We start from the raw sequence: 20223 nt of genomic DNA, 5'->3' as shown, positions 1-20223 counted from the left end.
AAAAAAAAAAAAGTTAGGAGACTAGAGTAAGTGAAGACCTAAAATATGTAATAGTGTCCCAGAAGTTAAGAAATCAAAGGGGCTTAAATAAAGAAAAGGAAGTGATCTTCAATGATGTCAGTTGCTATATAACTGTTAAATTCACTTGTAATAATGAAGTTATTTGTAATATTTGGGAGCTTTGTAGTTTACCATTTCATCTTCTCGGGAATAACTAGGAAGTATCCAATTCATTTCACCATGTCTTGAGTTAAAGTCTTTTCGCATTCCTGTTAGGGATTGGAGTAGATCAGAGTTAAACAAGTTCCAGTAGACCTAATTTTCCTGCTACCTACTGTAGGTTTTTGTTCAATGTGTAAACAAGGGACCAAACAGAAAACAATATGGTCAGTCTTTACAGGCACAGCCTTCTAATTCGAGCGAATAAAGAAGGTTATCCAATATATGCAAAAGTAGTGGTTCACACACGTAACTATGAGAACTCCAGAAAGCCCATGATGGCTCGGTTCAATCTAAACAAGACCTTAAGTAAAGAGCAGTGCTTCGGGGGCAAACGGGAAAGCCAAAAAAGACGAGGAAATGGGGGCCTGAAACCTACGGAGCTGGGACTTATAATCACGTGCAATCTGGTGCGTGCTGTTCAGCTTCAAATTCTTTCACCTAAAAGAACAAATTTTAAGATAACGGACGCTGAAATACAAAAGAAATGTATACACTCCTCCGCACAAAGGTGTCTCCTGGCACGTTTTTCCAGGGAAACTTCGCGGCGCAGCAAGCCGGTGCGAGAACTCTCTAAAAGCCGGCGTTCTATCATCCCGGCGTCCCGGCACCTGCGCAGGCGCAGGAGGCAGTCTACGGAGAGCCGGAGGAGGGCGGGGCGGGGCGGGGTGAGACGCACAGTCGCGCGCTCCCAGTTTCCGCCGCGCCTCCCCGGAAATCCTGCGTCACCCGGCGTCGGAGGCGTAGGAAGTGCTTCTTAACGCATCAAGGAGGTCGTAAGTCATGTGACGGCAGCTTTCAGAAAAACCTGTCTTTGGCGCTGTCCGTGAAGGACAGCAGGCAGCCCAGAACCCTGCGGCCCGAAGAACCAGGCGGCCCAGAAACCGGGTAACTGGAGCCACGATGCCCGGTGTTAAGGCCTGGGCCCGCGGGTGGCGCGGGCGGTGAGCTGGAAGAGCAGAGGACGCCCCTTCCCCTTTATTTGGGCTTAGACCTTGGGGGCTGGGGAGGCTGAGTGGGCTGAGGTAAGGCATCCCGGCTGTTCATGTGGGTGTCTGGGAAATGTGTCTCCCTTCCATCTCCCTGGCCCGAGTCCTAGAGCCGCGGATTCTTGCCTGACCCTGATGACGGCTGACCCCGCTGAAACCCAGATTTCCTCACCAGGAGTTTCTTTTTCAGGCGTGGATATTGAACCTGCGGGAGAAAGGGGTTCGTCATGGCGGATGTGAGTTAACACCCCCGCACAAGAGGATGCAAATGGTGGGGAGTTTGGAGCCTACTGGGTGGGGAAAGATAGCGCTTCCTAAGGAGAAATTTGTTTCATTTTTGCCCCTCCACACCTTGAGTTATTGTCTCCAGGATCTGGGGTTACAGAGTAATGTGAATGGATTTTCTGCGGCCCTGAGTTTCTGCCTTGCGTGGTGTTGCAGGACACCTAGATGTCTGTTCCCGCTCCACAGCCCTGCAGGCATAAGAGGCTCCGACTATTTACCATTTTAATTTCTAAATGGTGCTTTGCTGCTTGGAATCCTTTTTTTTTTCCCCCAGCAAGTGGTCATGATGTCTTTCTGGGTTCATTGGAGCAATTTGAGATGGTTTCCAGCTGACACGTCTTTAGCACAGCAATAAAAGCCAGATTCAAAGTTGAGGAAACTTAATTGTTCTAGTTACTAGAAACAGCGGGGAAATTAATACGAGTACTAATGTTTATATTTTACATACTGTTACTTTGTTTACGTGCATCCTGAGTGTTCTAAATATTGAACATACACTCTCATTCTTACAACATCTTTAGGAGGTAGGCATGATCATTACTGTCCCTGTGTCATAGATGAGGATGCTGAGGCCCAGGAAGATCAAGTAACTTGCCTCAAGTTACACTAGTACTTGTGGAGTCAGGATACCAGCCCAGCCATTTTGGCTCCAGAGTCATTGCTCTTAACCATTAGCTAGTCATTCAGCATTAATACGAATCTGATTTTTCTTTTTAGGTTGCAAGATTACGTGTTTCAACATTAAGCAACTTTCATGCCCTTAGCACTCCATTTTTGGGTGTCTTCTATTATATTTTTGAGACATTCTTCTTCAGACATAATCAAATCACTAAATGGCTATTGAGCAGCTAGCTGCCTTGCAAAGGTTGCTATAATAAGGGCTGTGGGTGAAATGAAGATGATTGAGGTATAATTCCTCTTAAGGGTTTTACAGTTTTAAAAAGCAGTAGGCAAATGATCAGATATGCATACATTATTGTGTGAAAATTTGAAGGAGAGAGGGATTACATATGATTTGTGTCTGTCAGGAAAACCTATTGGGAGTGTTTGGTGGTTGAGATTAGCTCTAAATGATGAGTAGTATTTTTTTTTTAAAGTAAGATTGAGAAGGAGCATGTTACTAGTAGAATAAATAGCATAAACAGAATTAGATAGGAAAGGGAGAGGTGTGTGTGTAGAAGAGCTGGGAGCAGTCCAGTTTAGCTGGGGCTGAGGATATGTGTGAGAGATTGGTAGGAAGCAGGCCTATAAACTTAGTTGTAGGCCATATTGTATAGTCTCAAATGTCTAAAGAATTTGTACGTAATTCAGTCAACAGTGGAGAGCCGTTCAAATACTGATTATCAATCAACCTTGCCTGAATAGAAGCACTTCCAACCTAGCCATGAGTGGCCATTTGTTTTGAAGCTTCTCGTGTTATCCATAGCAAAGGTTGAGAATCAATACAATCATGGCTTTAGAGAAGGAGAATAATAGGATTATTATTCCATATATTATTAAACAGAAGACCAACATACCAATTGGGAGGCTAGCGCAAGTCATAAATAATAGAATGAAAATAAACTATAATGTCAGTTGAAAAGTTTGACTTCACAAGTGATTTAAAAGTGACAAATGTGAGGTTAGGGTTAGGTATTACTCTTAGTTTCAAACCTGAATGAATGGGCTTGTAGTCCCATTAGTGGAAACGAAAAAAGATTGAGGAAATCTGGGTTTCAGATGAAACATGATGAGTTGAGGTTTTTTTTGTGTACATTTAAAATGAGAGCAAAGGTAAACTGGTAGGGATGATATGAAATAAAATGAATATTCAGGTTTGGAGAATAGTAGGGATTAGAGGTTCAAAACTGCAGATATCTAGATTTGTTTGTGTAGAGCTCTTAACTGATACCTGGATTGTCAGTGAAATCCCCCAGATGAGAGTATAATGAGATAAAATAGTCTTCTATTTATTTTGTCCTAATTATGTTCCATGCTAAACACTTTTCAAACATTGTCATATCTTTAGTCATGTGAGGAGATTTAATTTCAGAGAAGTTAATCAACTTACCCAGAATTGTTCAAGTCATATAAGAAAGTCTATATATAGATGTGGAAAGATGTTCATAATATACTCTTAAGTGAACACAACAGTAGCAACAGGATGTGAAATAGTAAGAAAAGTGTGATCTAATTTTACAGCTAATATATATTTGTGTTGCCCATTTCCAGATATGCTAATCACTTAACATACATCTTCTCAGTAAACTAAAAATAATATTATGACGTAGGTTCTATTATTACCTCTCCTCAACAAATAATGAAACTTAGGCTTAGAGAAAAGGGTTAGTTAGTTTGCTCCAAGTCATATAACTAGTGAATGTCAAAACTAAAAAAAGATAAAATACATGCAAGAAAGGTTATGAATCCTTACTTAGGTATATCTGAAATGTGGATAGGACAGAATGCAGAGAATTAGTACAAGGCATATTATTGTATGATTTTTTTTTTATTTTTATTTCAGGACCTGAAGCGATTCCTGTATAAAAAATTGCCAAGGTAAAAAATTGCTAATTTGTTAGTACATAAATTCTGCATAATATATGTTAATTTTATGTAGTATTTTGTTTCTAGCTATTTTAGACTAATACTATGTGTGTATTATGCTATTAGTTAGCACTTTTAAATACCTAACATAACCCATGGTAGCATAAATGATGTTCTTTGAATTTGAAGATAAATAACATGGGACCTAGCGAAGCTATAAGACTTATTTAAGGTTAAACAGCTAGTAGATGCCACAGGGCTAGAACTCAGATTTTTTTGCCACTTTAAAATTCTCTCAAATACATTATCATAGCCGTTTACTGGATTATACTTTGACGTAACTTAGAGAAATTTGAAGGGGAAGAAACGAAGAACTTGTCTTTACTTTTTATATTGCTATTAAGACCTAATGAATCTACATAACCCAAAAATGCTAGACTTAGCACTTCATATTTGGAAAACTCACAGGGTTTTCTTTGGCCAGCACACAGGCCATTTGATGTAACATTTTATAAATAGGCTCTTATATTGAGGGCAGCAAACTTTGTAATAGAAATTTTACTGATTGAATGACTTTGTCACTCTAGTTCAATTAAAATTCACATTTAGTTTGGTGTTAAATGATATCTTAGAGTTAAGGACATGAGAGAAATATAACCTAAGACATCCATTTCCACATTCCAGAATAACCGAATAACTTGTGAGATGAATATAGCAGTGTATATGGTGAAATCCTGTTTTTAATTTCTTTTTTTATATCTTATCTTTCAAATCAGTTTGAAGTTAAAAAGTTTTTGGATGTCAGTTTATTTCTGTAGGTAGGGGAAAAAAAACCTTGTTTGGATTTTTTTCTTGAAATGTGAGGTGTGGCTTTGCCTGTTGACTTGTGCCTTTATTTTACAGACCACAGGAAATTAATGATATTATCTTCTAGTTTTGCTTTATCTATATTTTTCTTCCATATTCAGGAAGAAAACACCACTGAGGTGTTAAATAATTACAATTGATTTTATGTTAATGTAATACTTAAATTTATTTTTACTCTTTTCCTCCTAGTATTGGCAAACTAAAGACAAGGTACTGATTCTGTTCTATCGTGATGATTAGCAATACAGGCAGTCCTAGCTTTGCACATTCCTGCAGGGCCATAAAAATTTCCACACACACTGAAACTGTCCCAAGCAATTTTAGTAATCAGTGGGAAATTTTACAGTTGTTTCCTGACCTTTAAAAGTTTTTGTCAAAACATTAAAACCTGTCTTATTGTTTTGTTGGCTATATTTACAGGGATGAAAACGAATACTAAAACTAGTATTTGTTTAATACACTATAATTTCACACAGTAGAAACATTGAGAATTAGAGTGTTTATTTCTTTGCAAAAAACGTAAAAGTTTGAACAGTTTGCCTACTTCTTTTCATATACATTAAGATATATGAAAGCTATATCTCTAAGATAAGGAGCAGACATCTTTTCTGTGCCTTGGCAAATTGGCATACTCCTTTCTAAGTTTGGATCAGCTTCCAACATTTTGTCCTTTATGCTTTCAATGTTGTGAAATATCTGAGAGTTCTTTAATGTGAAATTTTTTGCCAGTATCACTTCCTTTGGGACATCTTCATTCTTTTGATCACAACCACTTTTCCTCATTTATGTAATAAGTCCGCCTTCACTCAGTTCCTCTAGCTGCACATCTCATGTACAACAATGATAATGTCAGCATATCCTCAGCCAGCTCTTTCTTTGTTAACTCTATTTACTTTCTATTCGAATTTCACTTCCAGCACTATCGCTTTTTGTTTCTTTGCTTATTTCATCTTTATTGGCCCTATTTCAGTTTTCAAAAAAAAAAAATTTTATAGACAACAACATAAAGCTACATGCCTTGCTCTTGCATAAACTGAATAACAGATGCTCAGTGACCAATCACCAACACACTTTGAAAGAAGTGATGTGACGGTTACTAATCACAGTGTGCATCTGTTGTTTACAGAGTTATTTACATAGTGATTTGCAAACTGAAGAGTTACCTAATTTGTACTTTATGCAGTTATTCAGTTAATATACCATACTTAGTAAATTTGACCCATGCTGTTGAGGAGGAATGGTGTTACTTTAACTAAACTGATAACTAAAATGTGTCCAGATTGGAACTATACAAAAATGGGGCTTTCTGTATCTGTATTTACCTTGTTGGGCTTAGCATATTGAAAGGATGCTAAAATTGGTGATGGTGGGGAGGGGGAAATACAACACTGGCGACAAATATAGAAATAGAAGCATAGTTTATGTTAGTAAAAAGGATATTTGTAAAAACATAATGAAAATCTTCTCATAGTGGAAGGAAAAGGATTAGTGCCATGTTTTGTTTTTCATGACTGAGGCCAGTTTGATGCCTATTCATGACCACTTCTCAAAAGTAGGCTTATTGCATCCTAAGAGCTAAAAGGTAAAGAAATGACATTGAACACTTACAAAGAAAAGTAATAGAACATAAACTTTGATTTATTGCTAGATGTGTGTAAAGTTATGGGATTGGACACAGGCAGCCTGGCTTCAGAGCTGAGGGTCCGTGCTTTAAGTGTTGTACTGCTGTGCCACAACAACCAGGTCAGACAGCTGTAGACATTAATGATACGTGGGTCTTTTTCTTCTTTTTTTATCCTTCGTTAAATATAAATCTTAGATTTGTATGTTAAAATCTAGTTACGACCCAGAGCAGTCTCAAGCTTTAATAGTCACAACTTCGTGTGTATTAAAATAACCAAATGTTTCATCATTATATGAATAAAATTAAGTATGATCCCTGATTACTAATGTAACATTTACCTTTTTGGAATACAAATGTCTGTTTTAGTAAGCTTAAGGTTTAGATTTCTGCAGGCTATTTCATAAAATTTATTCCTTCTAAAAGTAAAATACCTATTAATGCATCATAGTTGTTTTCAATTACTACTAAAATCTATTCCTGTTATTCTTCATTGACTATGTGTAGAATTGGAAACACCTTTTTTATTTGTGACCTGATTTCTTTAAGTGGGTACTTTAAGTATGTGAGTAATTTTTCTAACAATACTTTTGTTGGACATTTATCTCTGTGAATTTAAAATCCATTAAAAGTAAAGTCTTTATTTCTACCTCCTCTTTTTTTTTTTTTTTTTTTTTTTTTTTAGCTGAGCCATCCTGCCACCAGTTGGCAGCTCAGTGGCTGCTCAGCTCGGGTTGGGACTCGAACCGCTGTTGCTCAGAGCTCAAACTCTTGAGCGAGCTCTTAACCAACTGAGCCACTCGGCCGGCTCTCGACCTCCTCTTTTGGTGCATTAGTTGATGTTTAAATTAATTACTGTGAAAAGAAAAAAGCTACCTGTGGTGACAAATATTTCTAAACATTTTTGTAGTACTCTTTACCTATTTTTTTGGTTTTATTTGCTCATTTATTCTGTTGTTTAGATTCCACATATAAGTGAGATCATATGGTATGTGTCTTTCTCCGTCTGACTTATTTTACTCAGCATAATAGTCTCTAGGTTCATCCATGTTGTTGCAAATGGTAAGATTTCATTCTTTTTTATGGCCGAGTAATACTCCATTGTGTAAATGTACCACAGTTTCTTTGTCTAGTCATCTATCGATGGGCATTTTGGTTGTTTCCATATCTTGGCTATTGTGACTAGCACTGCAATAAATATAGGGGTGCATATATTTTTTCAAATTAGTGTTTCGGATTTCTTTGGATACCTGTTTTTTAATTTGCTTATTTTTTGAATAATACATCATGAAGTTCAATATTCATAAGTTATCTGATGGACATAGAGTGAGAAGCTTCCCATCCCATCCTTCTAGCCTCTCATTAGCACCCATTATAACCTTCAGAGATATTTTACGCACCTACAAGCAAAATGTACGCAATAAACACACCTATTTACATACATACACAGAGGTCTTAGTTTAGGTTGCTATCACAAAATACAATAGATTGGATTTTTTATAAACAACTGAAATTTATTTCTCACAGTCCTGGAGGCTGGAAGTCAGATCAGGATGGCAGCATGGTTGGGTTCCAGTGAAGGCCCTCTTCTGGATTGCAGATTGCAGACTTCTCATATCCTCACACAGGGAAGGATAGCTAGCTCTTTGGCCCCTTATAAGGGCATAATTCCATTCATGAGGGCTCCATCCTCATGTTCTAATTACCTCCCAAAGGCCCCACATCCACATACCATCCCATTGGGATTAGGGTTTCAACATACAAATTTTGAGGGGTAACAAACATTTAGTCCATTGCAGCATGTGCACACATATGCCTACATGTGCTATTACATACGTTGCTTGTACACACCATTCAAAACCGTGTATTTCACTTAACATAGGTATAACTTAGAGATCAGTCCTTCCCAGTACATAAAGAGCTGCTGCTTTGTTTTTTATGTCTGCAGAGTATTCCGTTGTATATATGTGTCATAGCGGATTTAACTTGTTCTTCTTGGTGGACAGTTAGGTTTCCAATCTTTTTCTATTTTGGGTGATATTGCTATCTATAACCACTAAGTGATTTGTGGGTGTGCAGGTATCTGTAGGATGTATTTTTATATAACCTAGTTTTTAACTTAGAGGAATATGTTTTATGTATTAATTTTATAGGGCATGTTTTAATCCATAGATAATTTCAGATTTGAAAAATAGAAAAGAATACTAGTAAATATTTATACACACTTATTTCATTCTTATTTTTAATGTGAGGCAAATAAAATAGTTTTGTAACATTTTCTCCTCCAATTTTAATAACACTTCTCTGACTTAAAAGTTTTGACATGGAATTTTTAAAATTTCAGTATCTTAAATTAATATGAATTTTCCTCATTCCTAAGTTAAAATATTAAGTTTAATACAATAAGGAATGGATAATTTGGGGTTGTAGTATGAACATTGAACGTATTTCTGAGTTGCAATCTACAGATATGTTGAAAGTTTGAGAATGTCTCCCATTGTAATTTTTAACACTACTTTTGTGCTCTAGGAATTCTCACTAATAATTTAATACTTAAACTGCCTTGATAAATTACATCATTATTAGTGTGTACAGAATCACACCCTGATGTTAATATTAATTTTTTTTAATGTTTACTATGAACCTGCCTCTATTTTACAAGCATTACTTTATTAAATTTCAAATAGCCAAATAAGTACAGTTATCCCTATTTTCAGATTGTGAACTGAGGCTTAGAGAGGTTTCATAACTGGCCCAAGGTATCATAAATATATAGTAATCAAGAGAGCCTGAATGGAACCCAGGTCTTTCTAATTTCAGAGCTATAGGCTTAACCATTCTGCTTACTGCTGCTTAATGTAGGCTTGCTGAAAGGATTGCTGCATGACCTTCATTCTCCCTGTCCTGTTCCTTCAGCCTAGAATGATCTTTTTGCCCCACTTCTCTTAATCAGTAACATAACCTCCCAGCTGAGCTATCACTTCCTCAGGGAAGCATTCCTTGACCCACCTATCTTAGTTAAGCCGTATCCCCCCATAATTGTTAGTGTGAGGTTATTTGATTGATAGCCACTCTCCTTTTAGATTAAGTTTCGTGAAGGCAGTGACTATGCTTATTTTTGCTTGGCATGGTATTATATGAGTGGTTACGTGCCACAAATACTGAGCACTTGATATTGGAATGAATGAAAAAAAGAAAAAGTCTGTCTTTCTGTCACTATAACCATTACTGATAACCTGTCATACTTTAGTAAACCATAGAATGATAATTAACAATTTTAATGGAGAATGAGCTATGTGTTAGATCTTCATTGACAAACTACATAAATTTATAAAGACTATAAACATGTCAGTAATACACAGTCATTCAATTTCTGGAAGTTTTGGCAAACATAGGAGCTTATACTATCAATAATGGAGTTTCCATGGTTTTTCAGAAATGTGCATGAAAATTACCATTACGATTTTAAGGTACATGTTTTGAGAAAATGAAACGTTTTATAACATTTTAACTTTTTTTACTTTCTAGTGTTGAAGGGCTCCATGCTATTGTTGTGTCAGATAGAGATGGAGTGCCTGTTATTAAAGGTAAAACTAAGCGCTTACATGCCAGCATCATGCTTGCTTTAGAAAGAAATATATTTATATCTGAATAATGCAGAGGCAAGCATATAAAACTCATTTCAGTAAATTCAGGAGATCATCTTAATTTGGGGGAAAATGTTTGCTTTTGTATATTGAAGGCTGTGTTGGAACTTACAACTTATTGCATGTTAAATGTTACTATCCAGAGTTTAAGCATGCATTTATCACAGGCCCAGTTTCCCATTAAAGATATTTTATGGTATAATATAAACCCAAACCATTAGTAAACCTAAGTGATGAGATTGGACCTGTATGGAATTAGATACGTTATACACAGAGACTCCCCCAAATATATTTTTTTATCAATATTGCTAGTAGTTTTAGGATAAATATCTATACATTTGAATCAGCATATATTGATTGCTTTGTTTAATCTTACTTGATTTTTCTACTTATTTATACTGGAAGTAAGATTTTTTTTTTAACCTTTAACTTTACAATTATTTTAGTTAACTAGAATCTAAGAAGAATTTTTCACCTGATTTTCAGGGTTTTTTTGTTTTGTTTTAGTATATACCATGTCACAGGGTTGGTATATATTAAGACCATTTTTACTACTACTGTCTGGTACAATCAGCATGGATAATGTATAGTTATACTGGGAGACTGTAATAGCTTTGTCAAAGAAAGATTAAATAATGTCCTGTACATATTGTTTCCGATTTATTTTCCACCTGTGGTTATCATATATGTCGTGTAATTTCAGATTTTAGAATTGTAAGGAAATTTAGAAATCACTTGGTTGTTCTTTTGTTTTATAAGCGAAGATGGTCAAGTGCAAAGAGTACACTGTTAGTCCAAAGTTACACATGTGAGTCAGTGTTAGAACCCATCATCTCCTAATGTGTGGTCCAGTGTGCTTTCTATCCCACCATAAAACATAGGTGGCAATGGCAAGTCACTTGCCTTTTCTCAGTTCTGTAATGAGAGCATTGAACAAAATAATCTCAGATTTTTCAGCTTGAATGTTCTTTCCGAGGTCTCGCTGTTAAAAGTCTGCACGTACTGGTGCAACTAACTACATGACTTTAATGAGTGAAAGAAAACAGACAGCCAGCTGCAGAATTCATATCTAGAAGCAATACTATTGTTGGTTTTTATGAGAGCAAAGTTTTGTGAAGCTTTTTTCATTGTTTTAGGCTAGCTTGGCTCTCAGTTAACGAGAATATTCAAATTATTAAATATACTGATTAACTTGTGTTTTAAGGTAGGTAAATATTAAGAAAATATAAATATTGAATATTCTTTTAAAAATAAAACGATATTGTGAGAATCATCATTTCTTCCCTTAGTTATGATCACCCAACTTCTCATTGAACAGTATTTCCCACCTCAGTTGATGAGACCCAATTAGTGATTTTAAATATTGCGAAGCAGAACCCTTGTGCTTGATATTTTTATAAATATATGTCTTTGTAAATCTTCTCCCTACCATACCCACTGCATAATTTTTACCTATTAAATCATTTGTATTCTCAGTGGCCAATGACAATGCCCCAGAGCATGCTTTGAGACCTGGTTTCTTATCTACTTTTGCCCTTGCAACAGACCAAGGGAGCAAACTTGGACTTTCAAAAAATAAAAGTATCATCTGTTACTATAATACCTACCAGGTAAGTTCATAACTATCGAATGGTTTACTGATTTCAACTTGTATTGTTATGTCTTCTATATAAAATAGCTAGTGTTGTCATTCTACATTTTAATTTTGAAGGGGATAGAGTTTTAAAATCTTAGTCTTCAAATTTGTTATGTTAAGCTATAGTATTTTTTTTTCATATTTTACACCAGGAATTAATATGGAAAAATAGTTTAAAAAGATTTCATAGTAAAATGTGTTATCCTAAAAAGCGTACGCTAGGCCATTATTACCTCCAGTAGGTGGTGCCCTTAGCTTAACAACTGTGATTTCTCAAATGACGCACCTTTTTGTTGTTGACAGATAAAAAAATTTCTCTTGAAAGTCAAATGATAAGTTATTTAAATTTGGTACTGCTTCTAATTCCTTCATTTGGTTTGGAATATATATATAATAATTAAGGTTATTAATTGTGGGAAGGAAATTCGTAGTTACATACCTCTTGATCTCCAGTGACATTTTCTTCTTTAGAATAAATTAATTGCTTGTTTTTAAAGTGATATTTCCCAAAGTATGATTTATGTACCACGGGTATGCAAGTGACATCTTTTTATTTTAAAAGTTATATATTTTAATGTATATTAGGCAAAAGATAACCAATCCATGTGGCCTTTAATTTCACTGATAAGGATTAGGTTGAAGCTAAGTTTTTTGAAAAGATAGTTGATTTAAAGTTAATTTGAATTCATTTAAATTATAGTGGTACACAAGAGGCAGAAAAATCATCAAGATATAAGTACTTGAATGACTGAGAAATACTGCCTTTAGCCATTTAATTATAAAATATTTATTGAGCTCCTACTATGTAATTGACACCATGCTGGGCTTTAGCGATAAAAAGATGAAGACATGGTCCCACTTTAAAAACCTTCCAGGCTAAGTGGTGGTATTGTCTCTAAGAGATAATCATTAACTATTTTATGGAAATATTTATTTCCATATTTCATGATGTAATACCATGATGTTGGGTTAGTATGTTACACATTGATCATTTAAAATTTTTTGAAAGATTACGATATTTCATTTGAATTCTACATTTGCATAATACAACATATTATTTAGATCTTATTTTCTTTGTAGGTGGTTCAGTTCAATCGTTTACCTTTGGTGGTGAGTTTCATAGCCAGCAGCAATGCCAATACAGGTGTGTTTTAGTTACCTTAAATATAGCTTTTAATTCTTTATAATACCATATCTGAGCAGTGTAATATGGTAGGAATATTAGATCTGAAGTCAACAAACCTGAAAATATGGCCCAGCTTCTTCATCTATTCCTTGCTCTCTAGAAAAGTAACGTCTCTGAATTCTGTTTTCTTATCTGTATAATGAAGCTAAATGTCTGCTTTCTCCATCTTACGGGGTTATTTTCTAGTTCAAATGGGACAGTGTATGGGTAATTGATGCTTTAAGATAGAAAGGAAAATTGAATGTTATCTTTACCTCTTGAATACTACATCTTGTTCACATTAAAACAGCTTAAGACACAAAAAAGAGTAGACAACCAACCAAACCACATAAAATGATCAAGAATGAGTTTAATTCCATATAGACCAATCTATTATTGAATAGAATTTTTAAAATCTTGAACAATAGTGAGCAAGATGAATGTGACAGGGAATTTAAAGAGAGTGAATGGGATGACCATATTCATGTCTTCTTGAGGGTTGAATTTGAGAACAAACACGAGGAAGCTATACTCTCTATAGAGGAGAGTAACATCCCATTATATCCAGTGGCCTTCACTGAGTATTTATGTGTAAAATGATAATATTCAGTTGAATTGTAATTTTTTTTTCACTCCCTTTGCATAAAGTAGAATTTCTTTAAAGGTCTGTCTCCTTCAGATTTGACTGCTGTTTAGAACTGTTGTATATTCCTTTTCTGTTTTTTTCATTCAAGTTTTTTGAGCACGCTCTGTTTCCACCTGTGTCTCTGAAGCCAGTCCTTAGACTCCTTCTCTTTAAAATGAGGGTTTTACTTTTGATGATCTATTAGGTTTTGCATTTCTAAATGTTTTGAAGCTGTAAAATACTATATATGAAGACACTTTGTAAATTATATAGGATAGTGTCAATATTTTAAGTATATTAAACCTCATTGTGATAAAACACCATCACATACTAAGTCATCAGTTTATGCTATAAATTATGATAATATGCAGAATTATATTCTAGTACTTAGAACATTTTCTTGAACATCACAGATGTTTTTAATATTCTTTGAGACAGAGGAAGATCCTTATTTGTTTGAACATAAAAGAAGCAGTGTCCAAAATGTAGAGCCTTTCACTCGGTAAACTAAGGAGAAGTTAGATATGCTAATTTCTAGACTAGGTTGTCTTCCAGATTCATCATTAAATTTCATTTAAACATGTAAGTATATGTAAACATCATAATTAATATGGGTCTTTTAGTTATTTAGAATATTTTGTTCTAGTTATGGGGAATAAACTGTCTCATTTACTTATTAGTAACTAAATTTCAACAAGAGGGAATTTAAGTCAAAGATTTTTTTCAAGAGCATTTTTTCTAGTGTTCTAATTTTCTTAATCTCTTTGTTTTAGGACTAATTGTCAGCCTAGAAAAGGAACTTGCTCCGTTATTTGAAGAATTAAGACAAGTTGTGGAAGTTTCTTAATCTGACATGGTTTTGATGTCTACCGTATCTTTATTATAAACAGACACAATATCAATCCAGCAATCTTTAGACTACAGTACTTGTACTTATATACTCAAGAAAGGGTCCCATCTTCCACCTTACACTAAGGAAAGAGCCTATAGATAGAATTTATGGGTAGATTGATCGGCTATCTTTTCTTGTACAGGCTCTTTGATAACTGAGATTCCGGGGATACCACAGAAATGGTTCTGTCTATCACAGCTCCCATGGAGTTAGTCCAGTCATAAGATCTGCATGAGATTCTGTTCGGTGGGTCAGAATCAAAATGGTACTTTGATCCGCTTGAGCCATGATGTGTCCCTGTTGTACCATATGCCCGGGCCCGCAGGGTGGAGCTGACCCTTTTTGTTGTGAATAATAATGAGGATATATTTTTTTTCATATTTTATTTCTTGCGTTGAGTGTGAGGAAATGGCTTAGTAAAAGTAATAAAATCAGTACAATCACTAACTTTTCTATGTATATTATTCTGCGGTATAGATAAATATTACTAACTGATTTGATTCTCCTCAGAGGGTGCTGCTCTTTAATGAAAAGGAAAATGATAGCTAATGGTTTTTTCCTTCACTCTGCTTTCTATAACCAATCAGTGTTTTAATGTTTGTGTGTTCTTTATAAAATTTAGATGTGATTCATTGTTGAACTCTGTTTCCAGTATTGGTATGTATGTAAAACATGATAGTACAGCCATTTTTTCATACATGAGTATAAATAAAATAGTATTTTTAAAAGTATAGTTTGTAGTTTGAGCACTATGTAGTTTTTTATCCCCCCAGACTTCTTTCAGAAGTTTAAAGAATATAATTAACTTAATTCACTCTTTTCAACCACATTAATAAGTAGTGAGTGGATCAAAATGCTGGTTTGGAGGCGGTTTTACCTAGCATAAAGTGTCAATTGGAAAATAAACCTCATTCATGAGCCTAATCTATGAAATTCGCATCACACATCTAGAATATGCCCTTTATATTCAAGCATGCAGTCCATCATTCGAGGTTATTTCCTCCTAGTGTCTTTGACAGTCAGTTGTCACTGGTGCAGTTCAGTACACATACATTGAACACCTCCTGTGTGCCATTCACCAGAGCTACCACATTGCAGAATTCTGAGGAGCACAATTCACATCGCACTCCCGGGATGCATGTTAGGTGCAGTTTGTGCGAATGCAGGTCCCTGGAGTTGTGGAGGGGGATAGTCAGCCAGGCACTGCCTGCTTGCTGCTTTCCTTTCTTCCTTCTTCCCTCTCTCACTCCCTTCCTCCTTCCATCCCATACAATAGGAGACTAAATTGTGGTACCTACCTTTAAAGAATTTAAAGCTCAGTAAATGAAACAGGTATATGAAATACTGTGCTAAAGGATGCTATAGATACAGAATGGGGACATTTAAATTGGGTGAGAACAACAGCCTTTACAAAGAAAGAAAAGCAAGAGATATGTTTTACCTGCAGGGATGTATAAATAGTTAATTGTTACAACCTAATGAAGCATTAGACACACCCATTAAAACCTAGGATTTCCATTACCTGGGTGATTATTTAGTAGTGTCCAGGAAATTTTTGCCAAAGCAATGGTTCATGAATCAAGAAGAAGGTCTTTTATAAATGAGGTGACCAAACTTTAATTGTAAGTACTAATTATGTTTCTAAAAACCTCAGGAAAGAAAACTAATAAATGGGGATCTTAACCTTTGCATGGTGAATACTGCTATTAAAATTTCTATTTGAAGTACTAGATGAATTTTTCTATAGTTCATCTGGAAAAATAGGTGAAAATCTATAATAAATTTTTGAAAAGGTAATATAAAACTAGATTAACTCTTTGTAAAATATTGTATAAAACTAGATTAGATACACAACTAGACAGATCAGTGGAACAGAGTAACCCAGGAACAGACTTTAGTACATACACGTGAGGACTTAAAACGTAAAGATAACATAAGTTGATGGGGAAAGGATTATTCAATAAGTAGGACAGGCATGTTTTTTATACCCTGGTGGTGGAAGTGGAAATTGTTACACCCTTTATTAAGGACAATTGGGCAATCTATCAAACTTTCAAATGCATATAACCTTGACCCAGTGTATTAGGATTCTCCAGAGAAACAGAATCCACAGACACAATATTTTATTTAGTCAAGTTGATACAAAATTAACCGTCACACCCAGAAATTCCACTTCTAGGTATTTATCCTACCGATGCATATGGACGTGTGCAAAATTACATGTTTATGAGTCTATTGATTGCAATTTGGTATACCAAAAGATTGGAAACAACTTAAAATATCCATGATAGATATGTTCTGGTTTTTTTAAGTAGTTTAAAAAACAAGGTATTAGTTTATACCTGCTTTTCTTGGTATAATTATTAGAGCTCCTTTCAACTCTCAAGTGTCCCACTTTAAATTATATGGTCACCCTAATCATAGAGGATTGTTTAAATAACTACATTTGCCCGATGCAAGAAAGAATGAAGACTTTAGGTACTGAGATGGAATGATCTCTAAAGACAATCTTAAATGAAAAAAGCATGGTGTGAAACGGTATGCTATGCTACAATTACGTATTAGAAGATGAAATACATATGTATTTATATTTGCTTGTATATGATAGACTATTTTTGTAGATACAGAGAACCTGGTCATGTTGGTAGCCCCCAAGGAGTGGACTACGTACGTAGGGGACAGGAGACTCAGGAGTGAGCCTTTCACTGTACATTTTTGAATTTTTATTCAAAAATATTAAAATATTTCAGCAAACAAAAAAATTTCTAATAAAATGGGGATGAGAATTTTGGGAAGAATGTATCAGGGCTTGCCAAAGAACCAGTAGGATATATATGTATAAAATTTATTTCAAGGAACTGGTTTATGTGATTGTAGGAACTGGCAAGTCCACAATCTGTAAGGCAGGCCAAATGCCTGGAAAGTCTCAGGAGCTGGGACTTCAATCTTAAAGCAGAATTTCTTCCCCTTGGAATCCTCCGTTTTGCTCTTAAGGACTTTCAGCTGATTGGATGAGGCGACCCACATTATGGAAGATAATCTCTTATTTAAATTTAGTGGATTATAGATGTTAAGCTCATCTACAAAAGACCTCTATAGCAGCATCTAGATTCATGTTTGATTTGGTAACTGGGTGGCCTAGCCAAGATGACACACAACTAAGCTTCACAGCCTACCCTTGTCAGCTTAGCACTTGTACACATCTTAAAGCATATTTAATTTCCAAATAAAGACAATAACCAAGTGGTACTTCTCTCTAAGATGATACTATTCTGATGACCACTGAGAACATGTTAACCTTTTATCCAGAAGAGGATCCAAAGTCCATGAGAGCTGTTCACTTTTCTTCTTGATACACTTTAGCTTAAATACTGTGATGTCACCTGTTTTTGATATGTTAGAGGATAAGAGAGGAAGAAGAGATATTTGCTTCATGTGTGTGTATGTACATATTTGATACATGTACACAAAAACAACAAAATAAGGAAGAAATATAATAGTTGCAGTCCTTATTCTCTCCAACCGGGTATGTGGTTGTAGCTGATTTATAACTACCTTTCATTAGTTATGCCATTTTCCTCTGCCTTCTGCAAGCACCTCAGCTGGTTGTGGCTCTTTGCTTGGTGGGGTGATCAAACCTTCAATTCCTGAAGAATTGATGCCATTAGCTGTCCTGCCTGAATTGAATTTTGTAGTTTTCCATTGACTTTAGTCACAGGGCTTGGAGGTACTAAGATCCCCTAGGGGAGCTCCTGTATTTTGGACATGCTCTTCCTTACCGCCATAGTGCATTAGCAGACGAACCTCCCCTTAGCAATCAGGATCAACCACCCCAGCCAGTACCGTAATTCCCTTTTTTGCCTTTTGATTCAAAGTTGCCCGGTGGCGGTCCTAATGTCCAGATTAATGAAACCCTTGTGTCCCCTGGTGGAGGCATTTCTCCCTTTGGAACGAAGACCTCTAGACCAGCACAGCATAGAACATAGAGACAGGAAGCAAAAATTGTGCCAGGTCACCAGGCTTAATGGTAAGTGGTATCATGCACATTTCCACCCCTTGATTCTTGGACCCGTGAATCCTGGCTATGGGAGAAATAGCACCATATATTGAATGCTGTTTAGAGTATATATAGCTTCCTGAAGAACATGGCCCCAGCCCTGCAAAGTATTGCCACCTAGGTGGTGCTATAAACCAGGTCTTTAAAAGGCTACTCCACCATTTTATCAGGCCAGATACTTCAGGATGATGGAGAACATGGTAAAACCAAAAAATTCCATGAACATTGTGAGATATAGTCTCCAAAATCCAAAGAGTTCCATTAGGTATTGTGCCTCTTCTTTAGTTGTGGGAGGAGCCAGCTGCGACAAGTTAACCATGACTTTAGAAAAGACGACCTATCCCACACCACCGAACCCCTAGAATTTCAGTGAGGTGGAAGGCCCTTAATTTTTTGCTGGATATATTTCCCACCCTCAGACATACAAATGTTTTAACAAATAAGTCTAGAGTAGTTGCTACTTCTTGCTCACTCTGTCCAATCAGCATGTCGTTAATACAGGACCAGTGTGACACTGTCTTGTGGGTGGGAAAGGTTACCAAGGTCTGTGGACTAAAGTATGACATGGGGCTACAGAACTGATAGACCTCTGAGGCAAGACAGTGAAAAGTGTACTGCTGGCCTTGCCAGATAAGCTGTTTCTGGTGCTCTTTACTAGCAGTTATCAAGAAAAAACAAAATAAATAAAAACAAACAAAAAATAAACATTTGCCAGGTCAGTTGCTGCATACTGGGTATCAGGGAATATGTTAATTTGTTTAAACAATGGAATCACATCGGGAGCAGTGGCTGCAATTGGAGTCACCACCTGGTTAAGTTTGTGATAATCCATTGGTATTCTCCAGGATTCATCTATTTTCTGCACAGACCAAATAGTTCAGCCGAATGAGCATTTGGTAGGAATCACCACCCTTGCATCCATCCAGTCTTTGATGGTGGCATTAATTTCCGAAATCCCTCCAGAAATGTGCTATTGCTTTTGGCTTATGACCTTCCTCGGTACAGGCAGTTCCAGTGGTTTACATTTGTCCTTTCTTACCATAATAGCCCTCACTCCATGGGTCAGAAAATAAATACGGGTAGTTTGCCAGTGTTGAGTATGTCTACACCAACATTGCAGCATTCTGGAACTAGGGAAATGACCACAGGTTCAGGGGTCCCCTGGACCACTTCTCTGGTTCCATCCTTGCTGCTTCTGTGGAAACTGCAGCCCCCCTCAAACGCCTTCCAGATATTTCTGGGAGTCCTCATAGAGCCCTTAACATGTACTCCACTCCTGAAACCAGTTTTCACAGAGGCCACGTGGCACCTGCCAATTTCAATTGCTCTTGTTCCTATTCTCCAGGATGAACTTGGCCCCCAAACTCTGACTGCGGCTGCTGCCGCTGACCAACAATATGGGTGCCTAGAGGCTGCTGAAGGCTAAAGGTTCCATCTTCACAGCTGTAGATGTGACATAACTTACAATCTCAGTGTCTGTCCCTTGAGACTCTAGTGAAACAATTTTGGGGTTTGCTGAGCATCTGAGAAACAGAAGAATGTGTTCAGAATCACCCTATAATGGATGTCCACATCAATAAAACATGCACCTCAGCCCTTTCTCCCTTTTTTCTCAAGAAGGTTCTTGGTTCTTTTTACCTGCCAATCAGTCAGACCAGAACTCCTCAAAACGTAGTTCACAAACGGGGCTGTTC

General features: G+C 36.2%; 1 protein-coding gene and 1 long non-coding RNA gene across 5 annotated transcripts in view; one reads left to right on the top strand and one right to left on the bottom strand.

The window, feature by feature from the left end:
- Positions 1–867, bottom strand: part of LOC109392942 (uncharacterized) — a 2745-nt gene extending 1878 nt beyond the window's left edge. Inside the window, exons 1-2 of the long non-coding RNA XR_002126140.1 lie at positions 599–867; positions 193–269 (exon numbers count right to left, since the gene is read on the bottom strand). This is a non-coding gene — a long non-coding RNA (uncharacterized LOC109392942). The remainder of the gene's footprint in view (positions 1–192; positions 270–598) is intronic.
- Positions 868–895: 28 nt separating this feature from the next.
- Positions 896–20122, top strand: LAMTOR3 (late endosomal/lysosomal adaptor, MAPK and MTOR activator 3). 4 transcript variants are annotated; one of them, XR_002126139.1, is made up of 9 exons: positions 896–1107; positions 1399–1444; positions 3997–4031; positions 5076–5096; positions 10036–10094; positions 11631–11764; positions 12871–12934; positions 18348–18499; positions 19875–20122. XR_002126139.1 is itself a non-coding variant. In XM_019661670.1 (8 exons), exons 2-8 carry the CDS (start codon positions 1436–1438, stop codon positions 19877–19879), a joined length of 327 nt encoding a protein of 108 aa, XP_019517215.1. In that variant the 5' UTR covers positions 897–1107; positions 1399–1435; the 3' UTR covers positions 19880–20122. The 4 variants fall into 4 exon arrangements, 3 of the variants coding, with proteins under 3 accessions (XP_019517215.1, XP_019517212.1, XP_019517213.1); XM_019661670.1 differs by lacking the exon at positions 18348–18499 and having other exon boundaries at positions 897–1107; XM_019661667.1 differs by lacking the exons at positions 18348–18499; positions 19875–20122 and adding an exon at positions 14354–14462 and having other exon boundaries at positions 905–1107.
- The last annotated feature ends 101 nt before the right edge of the window (positions 20123–20223 follow it).

Source organism: Hipposideros armiger, unplaced genomic scaffold (assembly GCF_001890085.2).
Source record: "Hipposideros armiger isolate ML-2016 unplaced genomic scaffold, ASM189008v1 scaffold_357, whole genome shotgun sequence".
Lineage (NCBI taxonomy): Eukaryota > Metazoa > Chordata > Mammalia > Chiroptera > Hipposideridae > Hipposideros > Hipposideros armiger.
Note: the sequence above shows the minus strand (reverse complement) of the source record. Positions and strands in the feature narration are given on the sequence as shown.